Source organism: Panthera tigris, chromosome A3 (assembly GCF_018350195.1).
Source record: "Panthera tigris isolate Pti1 chromosome A3, P.tigris_Pti1_mat1.1, whole genome shotgun sequence".
Taxonomy (NCBI): Eukaryota; Metazoa; Chordata; class Mammalia; order Carnivora; family Felidae; genus Panthera; species Panthera tigris.
In genome coordinates this window covers 103,207,905-103,229,898 of record NC_056662.1, presented here as the reverse complement: position 1 = coordinate 103,229,898, position 21,994 = coordinate 103,207,905, and the positions used below count along the sequence as shown (strand labels likewise).

Genomic DNA, 21,994 nt, shown 5'->3' with positions numbered 1-21,994 from the left:
TTCTTCATTTTGGCCACTCCGACTGGCGTGAGGTGATATCTGAGTGTGGTTTTGATTTGTATTTCCCTGATAAGGAGCGACGTTGAGCATCTTTTCATGTGCCTGTTGGCCATCCGGATGTCTTCTTTAGAGAAGTGTCTATTCATGTTTTCTGCCCATTTCTTCACTGGGTTATTTGTTTTTCGGGTGTGGAGTTTGGTGAGCTCTTTATAGATTTTGGATACTAGCCCTTTGTCCGATATGTCATTTGCAAATATCTTTTCCCATTCCGTTGGTTGCCTTTTAGTTTTGTTGGTTGTTTCCTTTGCTGTGCAGAAGCTTTTTATCTTCATAAGGTCCCAGTAATTCATTTTTGCTTTTAATTCCCTTGCCTTTGGGGATGTGTCGAGTAAGAGATTGCTACGGCTGAAAGAAGGAAATATTCTAAAGGTAGTTCTGTATGTGATTGAATCACCTATAAATTGCTACCTAACGAATCATCCCAAAATTGAGTAACTTATTTTTTTTTGATGTTTATTTACTTATTTATTTTTGACAGAGACAGAGCACAACCTGTGAGGGTACAGAGAGAGAGAGGAAGGGAGGGAAGGAGGGAGGGAGGGAGGGAGACACACACTCAGAACCAGGCTCCAGGCTCTGAGCTGTCAACACAGAGCCAGATGTGGGGCTCAAACCCCAAGCCGTGAGATCATGACCTGAGCCAAAGTCGGACGCTTCACCCACTGAGCCACCCAGGTGCCCCCCAAATTGAGTAACTTAAAACAGCACACAATTGTTAGCTCCTGGTTCTGTGGGTCAGCAATTTGGGCTGGGTTGGGCTCATATGGTGTCGTTCTTCTGCTGGCCTTGCCTGGCCCCACTCACACTATGGCAGTCAGCTAGAGGCTTGGCAGGCAGGTTTGTCCAAGGTGGTCTCACCAACACATCTAGCAGTTGCTGCCGACTGTTGTGTGTACCTCTATCTGTAGCAGCCTAGACACGGACATCATTTTTTTTTTTTTTAACAAAACTGGAAAAGCATGCGGTATGTTAGGGTCAACTTATAAGTTTCAAGCTGCTGAGGGAGAGGATTGATGGAGCTTGTTTTATGGGTACATTTTAATACTATTCCCCAAAGCCTCATCAGCCATAGAATATTAGAGGCAAAAAAGAAAATAGACCATCCATCTGTCTGGTTCAGGGAAGGCAAGTAGGTTTTATTTGAAGTGTCAACTCAACTGCTTGGTCCCAGGACTGGCATTAAAGGCTGATGTCTCAGGTGGGCGAGAGAGCAGTAGGTAGTTAGCCAGTTAGGCGAGTTGGCCATAGAGGAGGGATGGACAGTGGGAGTGTAAGCACCACACATTGGCCATGGGAGACAGAGACCTCCGGAAGGATAGGGTTTGCATTTGATTCCTTTCAAGGAGTTTGCTAGAAGCAACTAGCCCTTCTCTGGCTCCAGCATTTAAAGACACCCTAGCACCTCTTTACATTCTTGACAAATGACTGACAAGTGATAAACTGTCTGCATAGGTTGTGGTGCGGGAACTGCTGGCTCGATATACCAAACAGCATCAAGAGAAACCATTCTCCCCCGTGTTCCGAGACTGGGCTGAGTCTGGGAGTGACAAGCTGAGAACCAGGTAGGTGACTGCTCAGGCTGTGACCGTCCTTGGCCCCCAGTGTCTTACTATCGAGCCTGAGTGCATGGAACCTCGTCGTGGCACAACCACTCTTGTGGAAATTTTTAATATTCCATACGGACGAGCAATGCACGATTGTTGTAGCATCAGTGCTCGTTCACCCACTCCCCAACTTGAGAACCAGAACACCGTTAATTCTGTTCTTTCTCCTCCTGTGCCTTCTTCGTTGTGTGTCCACTGTTCCCAGCACTTCAGAGATTTTAATCCTAAGTACCCCCATGAGGTAAGTTACTGTTTCCATTTCACAGATGAGGAAACTGAGGCATAGAGGTTATTTTGCCCATGGTTACTTGCTAGGGAGTGACAGAGCTAGGATTTGAATGCAGGTGGTTTGGCTTCAGGATCCATGCTTTTGCTTGTTTTTATTGATTTTTTTAGTGTTGTCTTTAAGCTTGATAAGTAAGGGGTAGCGTATGTGGTATTCTGTAGCTTCCTGTTTTCACTCTATGTTGTTTCTAAGATTCATCTCAGCTGTTATGTGTGTGGATGAAGAACTGTTCTCTTTGTTTATAATATTTAATCATGTGTATATGTCCCCATCTACGTAGCCATTCTAATAACCAACATCAGTGGACATGACATGAGGGTTGTGCTTTTGATATTTTGCACAAATCTCCTGTGAAAAATCTTGCACGTTTTCTGAGTAATATGTGTAAGGGTTTCTACAGGGCCTTCAAATTTAGTTGCTGTGACTCAGAATAAGAAATAAATTTTACATCAACCACTGACGCCCACACATCCATAGAGCTCCCCACTCCACACACACCCCGAATCAGACACCACCAAAGCAAACATCTCATGAAACCTTGCTTCTCCTGTTACTCGTAATGGTCTCTGATAGTTTTCAATTTTATTTTTTAAAAATACTGACCTCAATCCTTTAAACTGATTTCACAACCAATTAGAGATGTGCAATCCGTTGTTTGAAAAACACTCCTCAGTAGTACATAGGAGTGAAAGTGCTGTGTTGTGGGGAGTATACCAGTGTTCAAGTTCACTAGATCATAACAAATTATTTTTCAGAGTCATTTTGCAGATGTATACCTTCACCGGAAGCATGTGTCCCGTGGAACCATCCTCACCAACATGTGGGATTATCAGTCTTAATCAGCCTTAATACACACACACACACACACACACACACGCAAAGATCTCTCACTGTGACTTTAAATTGCATTTTCCTTATTACTGTTAATTAAAGTTGAGCATGCTTTCACAAGTGTATTTGCCACTTTTATTTCCTCTCATGTGAAATGCCTGTCCGTGTGTTTTGCCAATCTTTCTTTTTCTTTCTTTTTTTTAATTCTTACTGAGTTTTGTTGTTGTTGTTTTTGTTTTTGTTTTTTATCCTTTGTTGTTACAGATGTTACAACTACCTCCTCCAAGTTTGTGCCTTGTCTTATATTTTCTTTATGGTGCCTTTTAACATAAATTCTTAAATTACTATTGAATTTATCAATCTTTTATATTCCACACTCTGTGCATCTTGTCTACTTTGAGATCATGAAATACCAGTTTGAGCGTTTCACCTTCCACATTTAATTCTCGAGTCCGTTAGAGGTTTATGCCTGTAGTGTGAGGAAGGGATCTAACTTCATTTTTTTGCCTCCTGTAGGGATTGTCTGTTGTTCCAGCACCACTTACCAAATTGACTGTCTTTTACTAGTGATCTTCAGTGCCTGCTCTGGCATTCATATAGATTTCTACACATGTGGGAGGCCATTCTGGTGGTGCTTTGTTCCTAGTCTGTTTGTGTATCCTAATCCAACAATACAATACATTGTTGCAATTATACTAGATTGGTAATTATAACCTTTATTATTGTATCTAAAATATAATTCAGAGGGGCGCCTGGGTGGTTCAGTCAGTTAAGCATCTGACTTCGGCTCAGGACATGACCTCTGGTTCGTGGGTTCAAGCCCCATGTCAGCCTCTGTGCTGACAGCTCAGAGCCTGGAGCCTGCTTTGGATTCTGTCTTCCTCTCTCTCTGCCCCTCTCCTGCTCACACTGTCTGTCTCTCTCTCTCTCTCAAAAATAAATAAACATTAAAAAAAATTGTTTTAATATAATTCAGAGTTGTGTTGACTTTTGCCCTTTCATACAAGTTTTGGAATCAGTTTGTTACATTTCTCAAAAAAAAAAAAAAAAAAAAAAGAGAGAGAGATAAAGAAAAAAAAAACAAAAAACAAAAACCTGCAGACACAAAAGGAAAATATTCTATGACTGTGGTTTTATGAGGCATCTAGGGTAGTCAGATTCATAGATACAGGAAGTAGAACATGGTTACAAGGGCTGGGAGGAGGAGAGAATGGGTGTTATTATTGAGTGGGTACAGAATTTCCATTTGTGATGATGAAAAAGTTCTGGAGAGGGATGGTGGTAAGGGTTGTGCACCATTGTGAATGTACTTAATGCCACTGAACTGTACTCTTGTAAAGGGTTAAAATGATTGATTTTATGCGATGTATATCTTACCACACTTTTTAAAAATCTGCTATAATTTTCTTTGAAAGTGTTTTGTCTTATAGCTTTGCAGAAAAATTGACATATTTATAAAACTGACCCTCGTCTCAAAGATTTTCGTTTTCTAAGTGTTTTCCAGAAATTTATAATTTTTTCCATACATAGTACATTCTTCGATAGATTACTAGGTACTTTATGATTTTGTTATTGTAAAAAGAATAGTTTTGAAGTTATGTTTTTTTGTTGCCCATTTATCATAAATGCAGTTGACTTTTGTCTATAAACCTGACCATAAAAAAAATTTCTTCTGGGTCTATAGATTCTTTGAGTGTTTTTTAACACAGACAAGCATACCATTTGCAAATGATGACTTTTTACGCCTTTCTTTCCACTTTTTATTGCTTTTATTCTTTTTCATGTAGAAGGTGTTCTTTTGTCTTATTCCTGGTTTTAAAAAGACTTAGCTTAACGTTTCACTACTAAGAAGGATATTTGCTGAAGTTTTTGATAGATACACTTTGCTTCCTAAAGAAGCTCCACTTACTGTTATTTCTAATACATTTTTTGTCATTAGTAGGTGACAAATTTTATTGATTTTACTGCAAATGATTTTTTTTGCATCTATTGAAATGATCTATTTCTTCCTTAACTTGTTAATGTGATAAATAAGCCTCATAAATCTTTTAATGTTAAACTACTCTTGCATGCTTGAGAAACATTCACTTTTGTTATGCTGCATCGTTGTTTTAATATTTTCCTGAGTTTGGCTTGCTAGTGTTGTTTTAGGGTTTTTGTTTACTTATTGGCCTACTGTTTTCCTTTCTTGTAGTTCCCTGATTTGAATTCATGTCAAGTTTTACTGGTTTCATAAAGCTATTTTGGGAGTAGTTTCTTATTTTGTGGGAGAATTTGATAAGCTATTTGAAAACTATCTGGGCCTGGGGGAATATTTAAACTACTAATTCAATTATAGTTGACCCTTGAACAAAACGGGTTTGAACTACAAAGGGCCACTTACATGCAGACTTTCTTTGATAAACATAATACAGTACTGTAAATGTATTTTCTCTCCCTTATGATTTCCTTTTTTTTTTTTTCCTTTTTTAAAACTTTTTCTTTATTTTTGAGAGAGAGAATGACAGATTGCAAGTACAAGAGTGGCAGAGAGAGGAAGACAGACTCTGAAGCAGGCTCCAGGCTCTGAGCTGTCAACCTAGAGCCAACGCGGGGCTGGAACTCACGGACTGTGAGATCATGACCTGAGCCGAAGTCGGACGCTCAACCAACTGAGCCACCCAGGCGCCCCTCCCTTATGATTTTCTTAATAACATTTTCTTTTCTCTAGTTTACTATACTACAAGAATATAGTATATAATACATATAACATACAAAATATGTGTTAATTGATCGTTTTTGTTATTGGTAAAGCTTCCAGACAACAGTAGGCTATGAGGAGTTAAGTTTTGGGTGAGTCAGAAGTTATATGCAGATTTTCGAGTGCACAGGGGTCAGGGTCCCGACCCTCATGTTGTTCCAGCATCAAGTGTAGTTTAATTGTTTTAAGACCATTTAGGCTTCCTCTTCTTGTGTCAGTTTTCATAAATAATATTTTCTAAGAATTTATCCACTTAGATTTGAATTTATTTGTATAAGGTTTTTCATACTGTTCACTGATTATCCTTTTAACTTCTGCTAGATCTGTAGTTCTGTCCCATTTGTCACTCCTAGAATTAATTTCATGTGCTTTCTCTCTCCTTTTTTGTTGCTTAATCTTACCAGATGGTTGTTTGTTGTTGTTGTTGTTGTTGTTGTTGTTGTTATTTTAAACAACCAACTTTCCTCTTTGTTGATCCTCTCTGCGGTAACTTTGTTTTTTATTTCATTGATCTATGCTCATAAATGTTTTGTTTCCTACTTTTGAGGAGTTTATTGTGCTTTTCAACTTTTGTGCATTTTTTAAATTGTTATTTTTATTTGGAGGAAGATTATTGGTCTCCATAACTAAAATGTGTTGAACTAATTTCCAAGGAAACTATTTATTTTAAAATGTCATTTAGGGGTGTCTGGGTGGCTCAGTAGGTTAGGCATCGAACTCTTGATTTCGGGTATGTCATGATCTCATGATTCATGGGATTGAGCCACATATTGGGCTCTGTACTGATAGCACAGATCCTGCTTGGGACATTCTCTCCCTCTCTCTGTGCCCCCCCAACCCCTGCCCTGCACTCACTCACACATGTTCTCTCTCTCTTTTTCTCAAAATAAATAAACTTAAAAAGAAAAGAAAATGTCATTTTATCATCCTGATTTAAAACATGGGAAACGGGTGCCTGGGTGGCTCAGTTGATTAAGTGTCCAACTTCAGCTCAGGTCATGATCTCACAGTTCATGAGTTCGAGCCCTGCGTCGGGCTCTGTGCTGACAGCTTGGAGCCTGGAGCCTGCTTCAGATTTCGTGTCTCCTTCCCTGTCTGCCCCTCTCCTGCTCACACTCTGTCTCTGTCTCTGTCTCTCTCTCAAAAAAATAAAAATAATAAAAATAAATAAAACATGGGAAACACAATAAATGATAGTGTGTGGCACTTTTCATGTCTATTAGCATAAAGTGAAATTAAGAAATATGTAATCTGTCCTTTTTTTTCTTTTTTCTCTCTCCCTTTCTCTCTTCCTTTCTTTCTCCCTCTCTTTCTTTCCTTCCTTCCTTCCTTCCTTCCTTCCTTCCTTCATACTGGTCAGGTTCCTGTTTTTTCAAACTCTAATCTATCTTAAAGCTTGAAAACATCAGGTCCCATATTCTAGGACTGTTTCACTTAACTCGTTATTAGTTGTAATGTCTCAATTTGTCCTTGTACATTCTGTAAAGCCACTGCGTCTTTTTAATATTTCTAGCCCTGAGTGGGCAATGTATAGTACTGTTAGCTTCCCCCCCTCCTCCAATTCTTCAGTTTGAAAATTATTGAACATATAAGGAGTTGAAAGAACAGTACAACTCCCATCGGAATCAGCTCCATTCGTTCAGGAAACTTGTTCCCAAACTGGCAGCACATCATCTGCCCTTTCATTTCTTTTCCACATAGCAGAGCAGGGCTCCTTTCCATCATTTTGAAGGCACAGCAGACCCTCACCCATATGCAAACTTATATTCCTAGCAAATTTTCTGGGATAGACTTGAGATGTGCCAAAGACAGTATTCCACTTGTAAATATTTGGAAAGTTCCAGTCCATTTATTTTTGTCTCGCTTATTAACCTCTAAAACAGTATACATCTCTGTCGCATACCTCCAGGTTTTACTGATTCAGTCTGTCTGTTTATCTACTTACATCCCCAAACCTTGCTCTGGTTTTTATGTATCTTGAGAAAAGCCTTTATCATCCAACATGTTTTCAGTGCCCTGGGCACTTCTGTCAGCGTCGGTGATGCAGCAGTGACTGTGGGTTCTCAGCCTTCATGGAACCTACAATCAGATGGCGGTCATATTGACAACTCATGAGAGACGTACCCACGAGCAGGCGGGGGCGTGAAGAAGGATGGGCTGAGGACTTCCTGGTGCCCTGAAATGCCTCCAAGTAGGCAGTCATTTGTGTGGACACTCAGAAGCTACCCATTCATCTGGACTGTGGGAGGAATTAGTCTCCAGAGACTAGGTGAGGGAGGCAGGGCGTGGCTCTGAGAGTGGCTATAGCTGGTTCTGCAACAGCTCAGTTCTGCCCCCTTGTCCTGATGAATGCTGCCTCTCCCCTCCCCCTGGGACTGCCTCTCCCTCTCTCCCTGGGGCTGCCAGCGGAGCTCTGGCTGCCCTCATCACCCCCATGGATCCTTAGGAGGTGTGGGAGCTGAGGAAGTTGAAGTTCTGCACTATGCTGAAAAGTTTTACCATGTTGTATTATGAACATTTTCAAGTATTGACCAAATTGAAAGACGTGTAGTGAACATTTATAAACCCACCATATAGATTCTACTATTAACATGTTACTGTGCTTGTTATATCACATGTATATCCATGTATCAATTCCTCAGCGCACTTATCAATTCATCTTTTTTTCCCTGATGCATGTCAAACTAAACAGCTGACATCAGCATACTTCTAAATGATTCAGCATGAACATTATTCACTAGAGTTCAAAATTTGGTTACAGTTTTTTTTCTTCCTTTGTAGAGCTTACATACAATGAAATGCACAAATCTTAACTGTGCATTAACTGAATTTTGACAAATGCAGATATATACCTGTATAACTCTTGTTAAGTAATAGGTCACTAGCACCGCTCCAGAAAGTTCTCTTATGTCCCTTTTCAGTCATTTCCTGTGACCACCTCCCCAGGTGCAGCCACTAATCTGATATTTTTCTACCACAGATTAGTTTATCCTGTTTTAGAATTTTGTATAAGTGGAACCATACAGTATGTATTTTTTGTGGCTGGCTTACTAACATGACATAATGCTTTCTGAGATTCATTCATGTTGTCATGTGTTCTAGCTTGTTCCTTTTTATTGCTGAGTAGTATTCTATTTTACGGATATACTAGGATTTGCTTTCCATTTTCTTATTGATGGAGAGACACATGGGATGTTTTGAATTTTTCATTCTTCTGAGTAGCTCTGCTGTGAATATTCATATGCAAGCCTTTTTGTGAAGATATGTTTTTATTTCTCTTAGGTAAATAGTAGGAGTGGAATTGCTGGGTCATAGGGTATGTGTTTCTTTAGTTTTATCAGAAACTATGAGAACTTTTTCCAAAGTGGTTTGCCATTCTACACCTCATCAACAAGTATGAGAGTTCCGGTTGCTCCATATCCTTGTCAACATTTGATGATGTCAGTATTTTAATTATAGTCATTCTGGTGGACATATAATGCTACCTTGCTGTGGTATTCATTTGCATTTCCTTGATGACTAATGATGTGCACTCGAATTTAACTTAAATTTAGAGTCATTTTGACCTTCTTATAAAATACAAGGAGGTTGCCTTTAGCGATATCCCTAATTTTAAGAGTCTTCACAGTTTTTTATGCTGGGTGGGTTTCTAAAGCTATGTGATGTGGTTGTGCTTGGCATGTGACTCATGATAGGGCAGGTGGGTGAGATCCACATCCTGTAGCACATGTAGTTCACAACCTCAAGTGGATCGTATTCCACAGTAAACATTACAAAAAAGATAGGTTCTAATAACAAAATTCACAGTCTCTAGGCTTCATAGTAAGTCTCTAGAATGACTGAAACATACTTTTCAATACAATGTGAGAGTTCTTTCACTTTTTGTTAAGTAAACTAGGACAGAAGCTCAACTTTCTAATGACCAGATTCAGAATAAGTATTGATACAAGTTAAATTTCCTGATAATTGGCATGAAAATGACCTCCCATCTTTCCTGTCTACACGGAGGGAAATTATTAATTCAGTGCTTGACATTCTCAAAAGCACTGTATCAATTGCTTCGTAATGTTTCTCTTATGGCTTCTGATTAAGCAACAACAGCTACTTGTGGGTTTAATTTTAATTAGTGAAACTCTAAATTATTTGGGTCTTATGACAACTTATTTTCCAAGAATATGGGGCAAGGGGGGCACAAAGGTGTGGCTAAGTTATGGGAAGCTGTAAGTGTGAATTAAGCCCTTCACTGTCTGTCCAAGTTCCAAAGACAGACGTTTCATGGGGCAGAGGATGGGAGGGTGCAAAATTAGCACAAAAGGCAGCCACATGAAAAGCCTGCAGGGCTTTAAGGGAGACAGGTGTTTTGAGTCTCTTTGTGCCAAAGTCTCTTACCTCCCCTGTGCCTCAGTTTCCTCATTGCCAGATAGGGAAGATAGAAATGACTACCTGCTGAAGAGAGTCATTATCTCTGCCGGACACTCTACCCTGCACTTGCCCACAGCCCACTCACTGACCTCTTGGCCTCCTCTTTCCTCAAATACAAGTGTTCCCTAAGACAAAACGCGAGCCTGAGCGTGTTCTGCCCATGTGTCCTTGAGCAGGTTGCTGAAACTTGCTGAGCCTCAGTTTCCCAAACTATACATTGAATAATTATAGTATCTGCATCGTAGAAATTTTGAGATTGTTGAATAATTCACAGCGGTAATTAGCACAGGTCCTGATACATTACGTATTTAAGAAATGTTAGCCTTTGACAAATACTTTGTGACAGATGTATTTGATGAGCAATATTCACTGTAATCATTAGAACAAATGCCCAACAATGGTTGAGAAAATTATCATAAACCCAATGGATGCAAATTATATAGTTCTTAATGAAGAAAGACTATATAAAATATTGACTAACTATCTCTAATACAATAGTAAGTGAAAAGAAGCAGGAAGCCAAATTATCTTTACACCATAAGGACAACCACATAGGATAAACTAGAGCCAGGTACCCATCAGAATATTGAAAGAAGCATGAATACGGCGAGTGAGAGAGGTGAAGGGGGCTCAACTGTACTTACACTACTTTTCTATTGGAAAAAAAAAATTATTTTTGACAGAACAAACCCTGTCTGTTTTTCTCAAATTGAATTCTTTGGTGAGGACAAAATAATAATAATGGTCACTGTGTTTTTCCATCAGTTTCTTGGCATTTGATGTGGACACAGTCGGTAATCTCGCCTTTCTGTTGAAAGCAGTGAATTTTCGCGAAAGGGCTCTTCGCCGGAGTTTGGTGGCCAGAATTCATTACAAGGTAAAGATACGTTGTGTGTGTGTGTGTGTGTGTGTGTGTGTGTGTGTGTGTGTGTGTTTCTTTTTTTCCTTTTGACATGTGTTTAAGGCATATTCTTGCTGGTGAACTATCTGCTAAATGTAGTAGAGGATAAGTCAGGATAATCAGAAGCTTCTGGAAGTGGCTGGAGTTCCTACAGGGCATTTGTCTGCCCTGAAAACCCCACTTGCTCTGAGGCCCTGATGCTGCTGTTGAACCCTTTTGTGTTGACTTTTCGAATTCCGCCTGCAAGCCATCATTTGGCTGCCATCGAAGTTGATGACTGGAATAATTTTTAGCCCTTATTGGAATTGAAAAATCATGGTCTCTGTGTTAAATGGACACATTGTTCCCTGGGGGGGAAATGTACATCGGATATATTTAAAAAATAACCATTGGGAGTGCCTGAGTGGCTCAGTCAGCTGAGCGTCCGACTTCAGCTCAGGTCATGATCTCATAGTTCGTGAGTTCGCGCTCTGTGCTGACAGCACAGAATCTGGAGCCCACTTTGAGTTTTGTGTCTCCCTCTCTCTCTGCCCCTCTCCTGCTCATGCTTGCTCTCTCTCTCTCTCTCTCTCTCAAAAACAAACATTAAAAATTTTTTAAAAGGGAACAATTTTACTCATTTTGCCTTTCTTAAAATTATTCAAAGACATGCTCTATAGGACATTAAAAAAAATCAAAATTGATAGCTCCAACATAAGGAGGCCAAGATATAAAAGGATTTGTGGTCCCCCTAAATCCAACCAATAAGTAGGTGTTTTTTTAAAACTAGTTACAAAGTTCAGGGGTGCCTGGGTGGTTCAGTCGGTTAAGTGCCTGACTTCGGCTCAGGTCATGATCTCGCCGTTCCCAAGTTAAAGCCCCACGATGGGCTCTGTACTGACAGCACAGAGCCCGCTTCAGATCCTCTGTACCCCTCACTCTCTGCCCCTCCCCCTTCTTGTACTCTGTCTCTCTCAAAAATACAAGAAACATTTTAAAAAATTAAAAAAAAATAGTTGCAAAGTTCAGAATCTAAAAATGTGTTTTGGGGAAAAACATGAATTAAAAAAATTTGACTCACTGGTTCTACAATAGATTGGGTTTATAATATATTTTAAGGTGAGATAGAAGCTAGAGTAAAAACATGCTCAATCTCTTACTTTAATTGCAGGGTAGGCAAAAGACACTGTTTTGTTCTGACTTTGATCATTAAAGGAACCCTAGGTTAAGATACGTCTCATTACATTGTAAGTTAATATGAGTACCAAACACAGGATGCCTGTTATCCAAATCGCTACAGAAGACACAGCAAAGATAAATAAACGACCAGAAGCTTGTGTAATCAGAGGCAGAGCAAGGAACAAATTAGAAAGCATGTTCTTAGTGTCCTTAAAGATTCCCCAGTGCTGCTTTTTTTTTTTTTTTTTTTTTTTTTGCTCTGCCTGCATCATGGCGAGAGGGCTGTTTTAAGAGGGCTCCTTGGTTTGAGAATTTCTCCAGGATTGCTTCTTGAAATCTGCTTCCTGATCATTGTGACATCCCCTTGACTCTTGTCTGATTTGGCTAAGTGCAAGTCCTCTGTCTCTGGCCCCAAAAGATTAACAATCTGGTCTTCAACTGCACTGATCTGGTAATTCCTTGAAAACACCTTTTCCATTACAATATGATCCCTAAATTCAATCCACAAAAAAATCATGGGAGAGGCATCTTCTCATACATTTCCATTATAAAGAGACTTAAATCCCTCCAGCATCCGCCTCTAGATTAGAGCATTAGATTTAAAATGGCCTATAAAATGAATGAGTTTTAGTTCTCCTAATGAAAGCATAGATGCTTAGTTTAGAAATAAATCTAATTATATACATTTTATATAGAAAAATCTAATTATATATGTTGATGTGTACTTATATACATCAAAACAAAAATGATTTTTAAAAAAAAATACAGATTGGGCAACAGCAAGATATTTTCAGATGTCTTTCAGAAGGTTGGTGTTTTAGTCTACTTGGGCTGTCATAACAAAACACCACAGATTGGTTGGCTAAACAATAGGAATTTATTTTCTCACAGTTGTGGAGGCTAGAAGTTTAAGGCCAAGGTGTCAGCAGAGTTGGTTTCCTCTGAGGTCTTCCCCATGGCTTCCAAATGGCTGCCCTCTTGATGTCTTTTCACACGATTCTCCCTCTGTGCATGCCCTTCCTGGTGTCTGTTCCTCTTCTAAGCGTATCAGTCAGACTAGACTGGGGCCCCATCCTAATGGCCTCATTTTAACTTAATCACCTCTTTAAAGACTTTATCTCCAAATAGCATCACATTCTGAGGTGCTGCAGATTGAGACTTTCAAGTATGGATTTTGGAGGAAACATAATTCACCTCATAACCGTTAGTGATGTTGCTCTTACAAAAAATGCAAAAGTGTGAAACAGTACACAGCCAAATTGATGATGCTATAACTGTGAACTTTTATGTGCCAAATAAGATATATCTGTGGTAGCCAGCTTCCAACGTACCCCCAAGAATCTTTCCCTCTTGGTATTTACACCCTTGCGTAGTCCTTTCCCATATTGTACCAGAATTGGTCTGTGTGACATACAGCAGAAGTGATAACATGTCCCCTCTGAGATGAGATTATTAAAAAAAACAAACATGGTGACTTCCATGTTGGTCACTCTGTTGCTCATTCTTTCTCTCTTTCTTGGATTACCCACTCTGTGGGAAACCTTGTCTTGAGTTTTAACTGACTTAAGTTTTAACCTGGAGATACATGAAGCCAGAACGGCCCTGCTAAGCAGCTTCTGCATTCCTGACTTCCAGAAACTCTGAATAATGAGCGTTTGTTTTAATCTGTTAAATCTGGGGGCAATGTGTTACAGAGTAATAGATACCTCACACAGATTTGGGCACCTCAAGCTAGGTGATGATGTAACCCAAACTCAAAATGTGGGTGTGGTCTTGGAACCAGGAGTGAGCTTCGAGAAGAGTCTTAGAGAAGAAGAGCTCAATAGAAGCCTAAAATGTCTTGAAGAAATCGTTCATAGAAGCCGTCTGGGCTTTGATAAAGCTGTGGGTGAGGACTTACAGGAAAGTGAGTAAATATTATTGGAAACTGGAGGAAAGGGGATTCTTGCTATGGAGCGGCAGAACTTAAGCAACACTGTTGTGTCTGTAGTGACACAGAAAGTGGAAAACATACCTCAGCGCCTGAAAGTGTCCACAGGGTCTGCTTTCTTCTGGCTGCTTAGAGTACAACGCCAAAAGACAGAGAGAAGCTGAAGGAAACAGTGTTTAACAGGAAGGAACTAAGACTTGCCGTGGTTTTGAAGATTCCCAGGCTCACCATCTTGTAATTTCTTGTGGCTGCCATGACAAAGTACCACAGGGGTGGTTCCTGGCAACTGGTATTCCTTGGCTTGTCTCCGCATCACTCCAATCTCTGCTTCTGTCACCGTGTGGCATTCTTCAGTCTGTGTGTCTATATCTTCTTTTCTTCTTATGGGGACACCGAGTCATATGGACTAAGGCCGACCCTACTCCAAGGATGACCTCATCTTAACTTGCAAAGACCCTATTTCCAAATAAGGTGTCATTCACAGATACTGGGGATTAGTGCTTCAATATATATTTTTGGAAGACCTAATCCTACCCAAAAGAAGCATAGAAGATGGCTTCAGAGCAAAGATATAATCCAGAGCACTCTCAGGAATGCACGGTCTAAAGATAAAGCCCAATATGTAAGTGAAATCCTTTTAAGAACTGAGAAAGATCAAAGATGGGTCTTCAGTAGGGCAAAAGGCCCTCTGAAGAGATTAAGGGTATGCCTCACGGATCTTTTCAGTCCAACTGTAGGCTTCTAGGGTGCTTTTAAAGGCATCCTTCTTTAGCCTTCTCCACACCCCGAAGGCCTATCTCAAAGAGATTTGTGGATATGGATTTTTTTGTCTAATGGACTGAACCCCAAAAAAGATTCACAGAAGATGTATAAAGTTTCTAAGAGAATTATATCAGTCACATTTTTCAGTTTGTGCTGAAAGGGACAGAGATAGCACAAAATGAATAGAGCCTTTGAGCCATGAAACTTCTACAAGCTGAGAGCAGGCTGAGAAAACTACTCAGTCACAAAGATGCGGACCTTTCATGATAATGGAAAGAATGCCTCAGAGGAAGAAAACCAAGGGCTGTGGAGAATAAAAACAGCTGGACATGGGTAGGACTGAATCTTAATTAAAAAAAAAAAAAAAAACTTCTGACATTTGATCAGCTGGATTTCAGAATTTCTATGGATCACTGACCCCTTTATTCCTCTCATTTTCTTCCCTTTTGAGCATGAATATGTATAGTGGTTATCCAGTCCTCTCCCACTATTGTATATTGGCCATGTACAGCCAGATACAGATAACTTGTCTCTTTAAAGCCTTCAAATCAGTTTTTAAGAGACTCTTAAAAACTGAGAACAATCTGGAGGTTGATGGGGGGTGGATGGGAGGGGGGGTGGGTGACGGGTATTGAGGAAGGCACCTGTTGGGATGAGCACTAGATGCTGTATGAAAACCAATTTGACAATAAATTTTATATTAAAAAAAAAGCCTTCAAATCAAAAGGAACTGTACTTAAGGAGTGACATCTTGGAAACCTAATCTGTACCCAGGCTAGACTTAGATGATGGGATTCTGGGATTTGAATCACTGCTGTAATGGGATGAGATTTTTGAGGCCCTTGGGAAGGGATGAGGATGGGCTGTGATAGAATCCAAGATGGCCTTCAAGGATCCCTCCCTCCTGCTACTCACATCCTTATACATTGTGCCAGAGCTGGTCTGTGCAACCAATAGAATACAGTAGAAGTAATGGGATGTCCCTTCTGAGATCGTGTTAAAAAGACACCATGGCTTCTGTCTTAGTTTCTTTCTCTCGGTCTCTCCCTCGCTCTGAGGGAAACCACGTCATGAGCAAGAACTTTGGCAAAGAACTGAACCGTCTTGACAAAAGCTATGTGAATGAGCATGGAGGTGCCTCTTCCAGCCATATTCAGATATTCAGAGACGACAGGGACCAGGGCAGTCAACAACTTGACTGGAGCCTTCTGAAGGCCTGAGCCAGAAGCACCCACTCAAGACATGCCCAGATTCCTAAGCCTCAGAAGCCATGTCAGATAACAAAAGTTTCTTTGTTTTAAGATGCTAAATTTGAAGATAATCTGTTGTACAGCAATAGATAACTAATATGGCATCTGCAAGCAAAAATTGTTTAAGAGCTTCGGCACTGATGCACACATTTTTTGAAGCAAAATACAAAAGGAGTTTGTAATGTTTTAATCAATATTTCCACTTAATAAAATGAGACGGCATTCTTTCTTTGTCAATAAGAGCATGATTGTATGATATTCTAATGCTTCTTGGGTTTCAGTTTATATTACAGACGGTGCCACTAGGAACATTCTTAACAGTGTGCAGTTTTTAGGCTTTACATACTGCCACATTGTTCTCCACAAATGTCGAACCAGATTGTACTTCCCCAGCCATGCATTTCTCCACATTCATTTTCCTAACACTTTATTTCTCCAGCTTTCTAACTTTTTTATCTTCAGGATTTGGGAGCCTGTCATCTTCTCTTTGTATTTTTATTTTACTGACACTAGAAACATAGGTCCGCTGCAAAATACCTACTTTTTATTCTGTTTTCGGCATGGTATTTAGATGCTCCCTGGTACTTTACTAAATTTTCAGAGCCATTTTTTACTTATAATTGTTCTCTGCAAGAGAGCAAATTGTTCATGAGTATTGATTTTCTAATTTTGAGGAAAGAAAATTTGCACCCACACGTGTTTTCTGAACATAAAAGAAAATTAGGCACATGGCGTGGCAAGGAAATACAAGGGTTTTCAAATCAGACAAATATATTTTACTGCTTCTGAGCCTCTGCTTCTATATCTATACATTTGGGATAAGAGTGGACATAATACAAACTTGCTGCAAGGATGGAATAAGGTAGAACATGGAAGAAGAAGAAGAAGGAGAAGGAGAAGGAAGAGAAGAAGGAGAAGAACTTTTTAAAAATAATAAACCTTGCCCTCATGTTAATTATCTTAGCTGCTATCATTAATGTAACTATTTTCATGGTCAATTTAAATATTCATTGAGCAGGACAATTTTCTAGGGCTTAAGCATGGGAAGACCACAAATTATTAAGATATGCTTCTGCCTTGGGATAAGTCTGCTAGTTGTAACCCACGAAAATGAAATAACTTAAGTGCTAAATTATGCCAAAGCTACAAGCTTAGAGGAAAGAATATTGACTTCTATATCTTAGTTTGTATTTTTGATTCAGCTGTTTATTCAGCTAGCTGTATGTTGGCTTATGTCTACCTACATTAATTTGGTATATCTTGAAATAAAACAATCTGTTCAGTAATTTGAACATCTAACTCACATGGAGGTGGGACAGTAGTCTTTGTGCAATGTCCAAAGGTGGGTGATTTCATCTAGAATGCCAAGATCTTGTAAAAACAAGCATGTGATTTGGTTCAGAATCTTTTAAAGGGGTGAAAATATGAATGGGCTTCAGAAATCGGCTTTTCTTCTTCATTTTTTGTAATGCTCTTTTTATTTTAGAGTTACTTAGCCAACCTCTTCTCACATTAGATAGCCTATCTGCCTCCTACCCAGAATTAAACTGAAAATAGGGCCAGGAAGTGTCCTTCAGTGTGCTGGTGGCCACAAAGGGAGCACAGCCCCATAGCTTCCCTTAGAAGCCCCCCTTCTCCAATTTTCCAAAGTCATGCTGCAAATCTCGCTCATCAAGACTGCTACATCATTTTCCCGTTAGTGGGAAGAAAAAGTAAACTCGTAAACAATGGCTTGTCACTTTGAGAATATTCTGTTAAGGACTTATGTCATTGTATGGAGAAAAAGCTATGGGGAAAAATATAGGCCCTCCGTAAACAATATGTTTAACAAATGACTATTTACTTCCAAATATACATAACAAACATTGGGTGGGTAGAGGGATGTGAATCCAGATCGGGTGATAGTTCTAGTTCACTGGGAGCTGATTCATGTTCCATCTCTTAGCACCTGTAACCTTCTTCTACCACACTGGTAGGGTGTGTAAGAATGACCTGGAAAAGAGTGATTTTACAAATCTGATTCATGGTGCCCTCCACCACACTGCAAGTCTGAGTTAAAGTGAAAAGGGAAGCAGTCTGCCGATGAACATTATGAATCATTCTCAAAATCCAGGGGCAGTAAACTAACTTGGAAACAACTACCCTAAGTTATTTTTCCTTATTCAGAGTTTGAGATTTGGATGGAGAAGAATTGGTGAGGAGGCTGGAAATAAGGTTATCAGAGATGTGACTTTCTAGAGCTTTCTGTATATGGTTTTTTACTGTTGTGGTCAGCGCGCCACCTGACTGCGTGTGTGTGTGTGTGTGTGTGTGTGTGTGTGTGTGTGCGCGCGCCTTTAAAACTCTTAATTTAGATCTTGAGAACATAATAAAGCCAGAGTACTTCTGTAAAGACTGTCTTTCTAACAGATGATGCCAGCTATTTTGTTTGTTATAATTTTAGACTGACAGCATCTTCGCTCAGGTCAGCAGGTTGGGGTTTGGAATCTTATCTGAGTTCTTGTCTGTGCAAAATGTGTTAGGTACTGTGTTAGGTATTGGATGGCATACACATGGCTGGTGCTGCAGGTAGGGCTGTAATGATGTCCATCGGTCATAGGTCCTCGGGAGCTTTGGTCACCAGGTAGCTGGTAGATCCGGAGAGGATCTTGGAACTGCCATCGTCGACAAGCCCAAAGAGAGGAAAAACTCTGGTGCCGGTTTGTTTGTGCTTCTCTGAGAGTTTGAGGGTCGGGAGAGGGAACAAGAGAGTGACAGCAGCTGGCTTGTGTTTGTTACATTTTTAAAAGCCAATACAGTGGCCTGAATAGCAGGTGTTTTACTAAAAATCTCATAGCACAGAAATGCCAAGAGCTTTGTTCCAGAGACAGATCATCAAAGCTAGGAAACAGGATTAGAAACCAAATTTCCTGAGTTCATACTTTGCATTGATATTGATGCATCTTCTTACTCAAGTTGAGTTGAGGAAATGATCAGAAGACCAGGACAGTCTGATGGAGGGGCCTTTGTACCTTCGCAGCATGGGTGCTGCCTATGCAAAGGCCACCTGTGCAGAAGTGTGGCTCCTTCTCTGCTGACCGGTGCTTGAAATTCCTTCAATGGGGAGCATGTGCCCATTTCTCAGTGAGAGATAAGGCTTAAAGTCCTGCAACTCCAGAGAAAGGGAGAGGGTAACTGACTGCCACTTCTCACAGCAAGCCGTACTTGGTGGCTGAGGAAAGGGTAGATGTTGGTCTTGTGAGACCCCAGAGTGGATGGGCAAGAAGATCTGAGGCTGACTGCGCCTGCTTCCCCAGTGGATGGTGCTCCCAAGCATTAGCTTGGCACTTTCCCCTTGTTGCTGCTGGTCATAGGAAATGTTTCTGTTCTGTGATGTGTTCCTCTCTCTTACTTTCTTCTCCGCCCTGTAGCAGCCCAGTTGCATTTTCTCTTTTTCCCTCACTTCTGACTTACTCCACCTTTCTCTCATAGAGAGCACCCTAAATTCTCTTCCTAGGGAAACCTACTATGGGGAGCGAATGGAAAAGAAAGAAGGAAGGGGAAGTGAAGAGAAAGGAAAGGAAAAGAAAATTGTATTCCTGATTACTCCCTGGGAGGTGTGGTCATTTCCTTTGGAGTGTGAGAACTAGAAGGGTCCCTCAGGGTGAACTAGTCAAACTCGCTCATTTACAGATAGGCAACCTGAGGATGAAGAAGGCTAGTGTTTTCTTCAAGGTAACATAGTCACCAAGAGCAGAGATTAGACTGATGCTTGATTATGTAGATATCCTGTTTTTCCTCAAACTTTTACCCGTGTCCATCTATGAATCTTCCTGGAAATGTTGAATACTATGGTGTATGCCTAGTGGGGAATTTCTGTGTCCCCCATCCCGATTACATTAGTTAATTAGAACCAAGAACTGTCCCTTCTCCTGCAACTACTTATTTATTCAATTAGTTATTATTTATATCAGTGTAGACTCAGCAATATCGTTTCTGTGTTTGGGCTGCAGTCTGATACCATCATTATTTATTTTCTTGCTCAAATTGTTCCAGTTTTGGCTATTGAGAGCTCCTTCTACTTATTCCTTATATCCCTTCGATATGTCACTATTCTCTTTTTTAGTAAGCACTTCCTTATTTTCTGTTGCCACAAAATGTATCATATCTTGAATTTTCCCTGCCAGACATATAATCATTTTCCAAGAAACCCCGCTTCCTTTTATTGGAAAATGGTATTTAAAAACCAACACCTGGTTTCTGGGTGTGCTGATGATTGCTGGGGTGTCACTGCTTCTAGCTGTTCTAAGCTAGGAAATAAATGTATGTTTACTAACTCACACGTTCTCACAAGACCTGTATGTGTGTATAGACCACAAGCTTATGCTGATACCTCTGATTCCAATCCAAAACCACAAGGTTCATTCTAGCCTTCCCTCTTTGCTATTCGTAACTTCTTTCTCTGAGACAGTGAGAAACCTGGATTTCATTGTCTGATATGTGTTTACTTATTTGATCTTCCTTAGTATGCACAGTAAGTAGTTTCAGAATTGCTAACCCATACCTCTGTGAGAAGCGCATTTACTAACTAGAATATCGTATTCTTCTTTTAGCGTATAGTATCGAAACAAAATAGTATTTCCCAATTTACTTTCGTTTCCTTCTCCATATCCTTTAGTGAGATTATGTTGTTTGTTATGTAAGTTCAATTGTTCCTATTTGTTCCTACTTTGGGATCTTCCTGGTTGATTTTACTCCATTCATGGTTTAGCTACGTAAAGCACTACTAAGTTTCCAGGACTTAAAGCTTTTAGAAAGGTATACTCATCCACACTTTTATTTCTTCCTTTTTCCCCTCTACATACTCCTAGAGGTGTTCTTTTTATTTTTATTTAGTTTTTAGCTTATTTTTCCTTTATTCTTCTCCCCCCAAATACACAGGAACATGTGTATTTTCTTATATTGCTTTCTCTGTTACATGAAGGATAGCATGCCATAGATACTCTTCTAGACTTCCCCCCACCACACCCCCACTTAACAGTAGTATGTCTTGGGAATTACTCTGTATCACTTCATAGAGATCCATCTCATTTTTAAAAATGGCATCAGAATAATATGCTGTGGATGTGCTGTCACCTACTTAACCCTTCTCTAATACATGGGCACTTAATCTTCCTCTCAGTACTTTTCAACTAGAAATAATGCCGCAGTAAATAGCCATATGCATATAAATTTTAGTATTGCTTAATGTGTATCTCCAGGGAAGATGTCTTGAAATTCGACCACTGGGCCCAAAGTAAGTGCATATGTAGTTTGGTTAGATATTGTCAAATTCTGCTTTGGAACAGTTGTACCACTTTGCATCCCTAGCCCCCATCCTCACCACCAGATAATGTTCATTTTTTCACAGTCTCATCAACAGAACCTGTCCTCATGCTTCCCCCAACCCCCAATTTGATCCAATTTGATAGGTGAGAAATGGTATCTCTGTTTTGGTCTAACTTATACTTCTTTAGGTATAAGTAAGTGAGGGGCGCCTGGGTGGCTCAGTTGGTTAAGCGTCCGACTTCAGGTCAGGTCATGAGTTCCATGAGTTCCAGCCCGTGAGTTCCACCCCTGCGTCGGGCTCTGTGCTGACAGCTCAGAGCCTGGAGCCTGCTTCGGATTCTGTGTCTCCCTCTCTCTCGGCCCCTCCCCTGCTCATGCTCTGTCTCTCTCTGTCTCAAAAATAAATAAAACATTAAACTAATTTTTTAAAAAAGTGTAAGTAAGTGAGTGAACATTTTTTGTCAGTGTGAGGGCCATTTTAACATATTTTTCATGTATTGTCTATTCATATCATTTTCCCATTTATCCATAGAGCTTTTGGTCTTTTGTCCATCCGTCTTTAAGACTACTTTCTGTATTAAAGACCTTAGCCCTTTGTCACATTGCATAATTTTTCTCCCAGTTTGTCACTTGTCTTTTGACCATTTGTGGTGATTTTTGCCATGCAAAAAAAAATTTTTTTTAACTTTTATGTAGTTAAATGTAGTAATATTTGTTTTTATTGTCTCTGAATTGTAACTGAC

At 39.9% G+C, this 21,994-nt stretch overlaps 1 protein-coding gene across 1 annotated transcript in view; it reads left to right on the top strand.

Annotated features, from left to right (window-relative positions):
* The window catches only part of LOC122237115 (acyl-coenzyme A oxidase-like protein), an 89,682-nt gene extending 71,019 nt beyond the window's left edge, over positions 1–18,663 (top strand). The window contains exons 7-9 of the mRNA XM_042979845.1: positions 1,513–1,622; positions 10,709–10,820; positions 18,544–18,663. Coding sequence (XP_042835779.1) covers positions 1,513–1,622; positions 10,709–10,820; positions 18,544–18,663 — 342 coding nt within the window. The remainder of the gene's footprint in view (positions 1–1,512; positions 1,623–10,708; positions 10,821–18,543) is intronic.
* Positions 18,664–21,994: the final 3,331 nt, after the last annotated feature.